This window comes from Poecile atricapillus, chromosome 1 (genome assembly GCF_030490865.1).
Source record: "Poecile atricapillus isolate bPoeAtr1 chromosome 1, bPoeAtr1.hap1, whole genome shotgun sequence".
NCBI lineage: Eukaryota > Metazoa > Chordata > Aves > Passeriformes > Paridae > Poecile > Poecile atricapillus.
The window spans coordinates 8429623-8435591 of record NC_081249.1 but is presented as its reverse complement, the minus strand read 5'-3'; the positions used below and the strand labels follow the sequence as shown (position 1 = coordinate 8435591).

Below are 5969 nucleotides of genomic sequence, written 5' to 3'. Positions count from 1 at the left end.
GGAGGTAAAGACTTCAATTTTAATTTGTTCGAATGTTTAATTGTATTAATTTGGAAAGTTGGACGATAAACCAATTCCCCTTGTTTCTAAAGATTTATTGCTTTTTCCAATTTATTGAACATTCAGCGTGGGCTGTATTTCAATTAAAGGCAGCAAAACTGTTAATGGTCTATAAACGACACACTGCATCTATATAAAGATGCAAATATAAGTCGTGGCCAATTTTCTGGCCCGGTGAGATAATTTCTTCTTTTCCCCGTAGTGAATTATCTGCGAACAACCCATAATTTTATACCAGCCGTATCTCTGGCTACTGCTTCACCGCGAGTATCTGCAGCGCACGAGCTGCCCGCGGTCCCATCCCTCACACAGTCGGTTTGTCACGCAGGGAAGCGGCCTCCTGCCTTCGTGGGAGCGCGGAGGCTGTGGGGAGCAGGGCGGGGAGGCGCTGGGGCAGGCTGCGGGCCGGTCCCAGCTCGGGCTCCTCGTTTGCGGCATTCCCGGGTCCGGGAGAGGCGGGCCCGGCCGCCGGGTGATGCTCGGGCCGTTACCACGGCAACCGCCCCCCCATCCGCGCCGCTCGGCCCCACGTGACCCGCGGCGGCGCTCGCGGCCAGCCCGCCTGTTACCAAGGCGGGGGCCCGTGGGGGGGCGCTCTTGTTTCCGATTGGCTGCTGCCGGGGCTCGCTGATTGGCGGAGGGCGGACGGGCGGCGCGCCGATTGGCCGGGCCCGGAGGTGAGGCTGTGGGGTGATGCCGGCCGGCCCGCGCCGCGCCGGGACACAGACAAAGACCGCTCGAAGGCTGCCCAAAGGCTGCCCGAGCTCTCCCCCCGCGCCCCCGGGCTGGCGGGACGCTCCGGGCGCGCTGCTGGGAGGTGGCAACGCGAGCCTGGCCGAGCGCCCACACGCCCCGCGCCCTCCCCGCCCGGCCGCCCGCTCCGACTGGCGCTGGGGCACGCGGCGCGCGGAGGGGCGGAGCCTGTGCCACGCTCGCCGAGCGCTCGGCAGCCAATGGGCGGGCCGGGAGAACGCGGGCAGCACGCGGGGCCCGCGTGTCCCCGCGGCACGGGCTGTCAATCACCCGTCAGTCACTCGCCCCGCCCGGAGTGGGGGAGGGCGGGCCCGCAGCGCCGCTCCGTCACGGTGCCCCTCGCTGCGACCCGCGCCCCGGCGGCACCGGCCAGCGTTCTGCGGCCGCCGCTGCCTCGGCCCGGGGGTGGGGTGCGAGGGAATCGCCGCCGCACTGGAACGGTTCCCCTGGGGCCTCAGTCCCGCAGTTTCTTGGCCGCCAGCGCCGAGCCCGCGCGGCCCGGCCCCCTCGGGATGCCCGCGCTGCGGGCTCTGCTCCCGGCGCCCTCCGCTCCCGGCGCCCTCCCCCGGTGGGGGGTGAGAGGCGGAGCCGCCGTGGCCGCCGCCCGCCGCCTTTATCTGGCGTGGCGGCGCAGGGGGTGGCACTGGGGAACACCTTGTTGTAAGATACGCGCTATAAATACGGCGCCGGGGATGGGAGCGTGGCCACGGGCGGCGGGGAACAGCTCCGGAGCACGGTGGGTCCCTTCCCCGCGGCCGGGGACAGCTTAAATTCTAATTCACCGGCGCGGTGCGGGCCTGCCAGCCCCTCGGCCACCCCCAACACCCGGTTCCCGGGAGGAGTTGCGGGGGATTTCTGCGTTTTGCCTTGTTGTGTACGGAGGGGAGCGGCGGCAGCGAGCCCCGGTGGCTGCCGCAGGGCAGCCGGAGGAGCGGAGGGTGAGAGAAGGCGCCGGGAGGGAACGGCTGAAGGAAGGACGCGGGGCTGGGGATAAAGGCGGCGGGGGAGGAGAAGGCGCTGGCGGGAGGGGATGGGAGGATGGGAAGGCGGGCTGGGGGAGGGAGGAGGGAGAGAGGGAGGGAGAGCAGCCTCTAACCCCGGCGCCTCCGCCACCGCCTCCCAGCAGGACTCTGATCGCGAGCAGCCGCCGAGCCCATCCTGCGACGGAGGGCGGCCGGTGCCGCTAGCGCGGAGGAGGAGGAAGAGGTCGCCAGAGGAGCCCCGCGGGTCCGGTCCGAGCCGCGTCGCTGAGCACGCCCGCCCGGCCTCCAACATGATGCAGATCTGCGACTCGTACAGCCAGAAGTACTCCCTCTTCAACGCCATGAACCGCTTCATCGGCGCCGTCAACAACATGGACCAGACGGTGATGGTGCCCAGCCTGCTGCGCGACGTGCCGCTGCTGCTGGAGGAGCTGGACGCGGCGGGCGCCGTGTGCCCGCCCCGGGATGCTGCCCTGCCGCCCGGCGACCCCGGCGCCTACTTCTCCCGCAGGGACATGTACAGCCACTACATGCTGCTCAAGTCCATCCGCAACGACATCGAGTGGGGCGTGGTGCAGCCGCCGGCGGGCGAGGAGGCCGCCCGCAAGAAGGACAAGCTGGGCGGCGGGCCCGCCGAGGAGGGCGAGGGGGAGGAGGACCTGGAGCAGCAATTCCACTACCACCTCAGCGGACTCCACTCGGTCCTCTCCAAGCTCACCCGCAAGGCCAACGTCCTCACCAACAGATACAAGCAGGAGATCGGCGTCAGCAGCTGGGGGCAGTGAGCGCCGGGGGGGAGCGGGGGAAGGGGCTCCGAGCCGGCGGGAGCGGCGCGTCCCCGCCCGGCGCTGCCGCTGCTGCGGTGGCCGAGGGCAGCGCCCCGGGCCGGGGCTTCCCTGCGCGCTCCCAGGACTGCAGCAGGTTTTCTACCAACGCACAAGAGAGAGAAAGAGATGTAAATTAATCAATACTAGTTTATTAATTATTTTGACCCCCTCCGTGTTTTTTTCGTTGTACGGTCCGGGGCGCGCAGTCGCTGTGCCCGCCCCGGCGGGGAGGCTGAACCCGTACGTGTACGAGGTGGTGGCGGCATTGCTGGCTGATAAGGAGGCTCCACTCAAGCCGATGAACATAACGAAACTGGCACAAAATTGCTTCTGTTACCCCGGAAGGAACCCAGTGAGCTAAGGAGCTAACCATCTCTGTTGTGGGAGAGATGGTGGGTCCTGTGGTTGTACATGTACTGGAGTTTATTTAAAACTTTTTTACTCAGATGTAGAGTATATTCTAAAATAAATGCAAATGTAATAACTAAGAGTGACCTAAACTTTTGGTATGATTTATCTTTCTTTAATTAAATGATATTTTTAACATCTGGAATTCTTCTGTTTTTCTTCTGTTACATTCAGAGCTGCCTTACTAGGTACAGAAATCTGTATGCGCAAGAGAGGGGGTTTTGTGGCTCTGTTTTTTTCCCATCAAAGCATTTAGGCAGTGATGATAACTTGGCATATCTAAAATGTTTGAGTGACCATATTAAACTTAACCATACATGGCCTGAGTTTTGGTAAGCTGTTCCCAGCTGCACGGTGCAGTTGCTCTGTGTGAGTGTTGGCTTGAAGGTCAGTGCCTCTTTAACAAAATCTGAGAAGATCAAGTCCTGGTTACTCTGCAGGCAGCGAGTCATGGAAGCTGGAGCGAAGCCTAGGAATGACTCTAGCTTTTTTCAGGAAGTATCTTAATGTACTGTGGGGAGCTCTTTTCTCTCCCTCCAAATAGTTCTGGCAGACTTGCCTCCCCAATCTCTTGCATTTCTTTCCTCTAATCCTCCTTGGATACTGGGAATTAATCGGTTTTATGTTATCCACATTGTATTGATTTCTTTCTCTACTTTTTTTTTCTCATTTCATGAAGTAAAGTGCCTCAGAATTGGGTGTCTATATTGCGTTCTAATATTGAGTTCTGATATTGAAGTGCACTTGCTGGCTGTGATACAATATATAACAGAGGATAAATGTTTTATAAATATGTAAATCCTTACATTATGTAAGTTTTCTTCTCAGGCACTGAAATGCCAAGTTGGTAGACATAACAGATTTCACTTTGTATCACTACCATCAAATTTAGGGCTTGTTTGTTGGTTTGGTTGTTTTTTTCTTCTAAAAATAGAATAATTTTTCTCTCAACTTGGAGGACATTTTTGTTTAAATTCAGATATTCTTTAGCACTTCATTTTTCAGCAATGTTAGGGCATTGTAGTTAAGCATGAACACTCCAGACATGGTACTAGTTGGCAGATGCTTTTGTAAGTTAAAACACTCTGCCTAAATCTAGGTTTAAAAATAGATATTTTGGAAGGTTTTTTCCTTCTGAGATAAAGAAGAACTTTGTGAGACTGGATAATTTTTAGTTTGGCGGTGCTTGTTCTTTTTGTAATGTTTTTAATTCCTCTTCCCCTCCCCTCTTGGGAAGATGCCAGGAAAAAGTCAGGAACAAGGAGAGGGATTACCCTGGTTTCCTAACATGTCAGCTTGCCAGTCTTTCCACGGTCGAACTAATGCAATGCAAAAGATGCAGTGCCCTGTGCTGGATGGTGAAGTTTTGTTCTGAAGACAAGGGTGAGAGGGAGAACCTGTTCTGCTGCGTGGCTCCCTCCTGGCCCTGCACTCCATCAGCTGAAAACCACATTACAGCCTCTGCCGGGGAGCGCCAGCGAAACCTCAGACAAAAGCAGCTCATGCAGTTTCACCCGTGTGCCTTTTGATCTCCCAGTACCTTCTCCTGCTATGGGACAATACTGTTTAAATGTTGCACAAGAGACAATGTGATGCTGATTTAGACTATGAGTAATGTCAGAAAAATAGTGTTACATTAGTGCAGCACAGCCATGAGTATGGCATCCGTTCCCTCTGCACTCGAAAAAAAAAGCACACAAGTTTTGGTGGAAGAGCAGCTGAAATCTAATGCTGTGGGGCAGCAAAGGTGGCATTTCCTTACAGGTAGAGCTTTGGGTAACAGGAGGAGGATTCTGTGACTCAAGGGTTTGCCTGGCCTCCCTCTGTGACTAAGCTGCAGTTGCTGAAGTGCACGTGGCTCCCATGCGGAGGCCCAGGCGCTGGGCTGGCAGCAGCCCTGATAATCCCAGCCCAGCCATGCAAAACCTGCTGACACTCACAGCAGCTCAAGGGACTCCTGCCACCTCCCACCTGGGAGCTGCTTCAGAATTTCCCCTTCTCAAGGTCATGGGAGAGGATTGAGGATCTTGGGATCAAGAAAGTGATCTCTTAATGCAGGGAGAAGACCACAGCAGGTAAAACCAGGGATGTATTCTCATGCGAAGGACAAGGGATAGGACTTTGCTGCTGGGTGTTGTGTAAAACTTGGCCTAAGAGGTGGGGTGGTCAGGCAGTTGCATAAATGCTGACTCCTGGCACTGCAGTAAGCAAAAATGAGATTGCAGAGTCTTAATGCAGATTTTGTATGTTAGATGCTTAATTGGGAAAAAATTCCATCTGCATCACTATATAAAACAATTAGGTTTATTATAAAGGAGTTATGTTTCCTTTTGAAGGGCTGGATCATTTTAAGTCTCCCAATTGTCTACAGAGTTCAGCAAACCTTTAGGCTGCTCTGGTAAAGTGATTCTAGTACTTGTGTTAATGACAAATTACATCAGTCTAATGTAAGAAGTATCTTTATGATCTCAAATACTTTTGGAAGTGACTTAATTTCTTAGCCACACACAGGCAAAAAGACAACTTGCCAAACAACCCCAGCCATGCTCGAAACAGGGGATGTGCACTGTGAGAAGCAGTTGTCATTTTTAGCTCACTTAAGTGAAATAGATTCCACACAGAATAAGGCAGACATTAGGGGAGCGATAAGTAATGAAATTCAGAACTGTTTGCACTAACAAATTGATTACAGCAGAAGTTATCTTACAGCCAAGGAGCCTCAAGGACATTGCTCATGGCATGCATCGGTTAATATATAAAAGTGCACAGTATCTGTCATTATAGTTCATGAGTCAACTCTTGTTTTTGTGTACACAAAAGGAGGATAAATGAGGGGAAAGCCATGCTTTTCTCTCTCACTCTCACCATAAAAATAAAGGCATTGGGAATGGGTGTGAGTTCTATGGGAAAAGCAGGAATCACAGGCTAGTCAGTGCTT

The 5969-nt window shown here is 54.8% G+C and overlaps 1 protein-coding gene across 5 annotated transcripts; it reads left to right on the top strand.

Annotated features, from left to right (window-relative positions):
• The first annotated feature begins 220 nt into the window (after nt 1-220).
• Nucleotides 221-3176, top strand: MID1IP1 (MID1 interacting protein 1). Of its 5 annotated transcripts, none has more exons than XR_009276042.1 (2): nt 221-1549; nt 1937-2077. XR_009276042.1 is itself a non-coding variant. In XM_058826054.1 (2 exons), exon 2 carries the CDS (start codon nt 2087-2089, stop codon nt 2579-2581), a length of 495 nt encoding a protein of 164 aa, XP_058682037.1. In that variant the 5' UTR covers nt 1387-1751; nt 1940-2086; the 3' UTR covers nt 2582-3176. The 5 variants fall into 5 exon arrangements, 2 of the variants coding, with proteins under 2 accessions (XP_058682037.1, XP_058682045.1); XR_009276040.1 differs by having other exon boundaries at nt 221-1751; XR_009276039.1 differs by having other exon boundaries at nt 226-1549; nt 1940-2077.
• The last annotated feature ends 2793 nt before the right edge of the window (nt 3177-5969 follow it).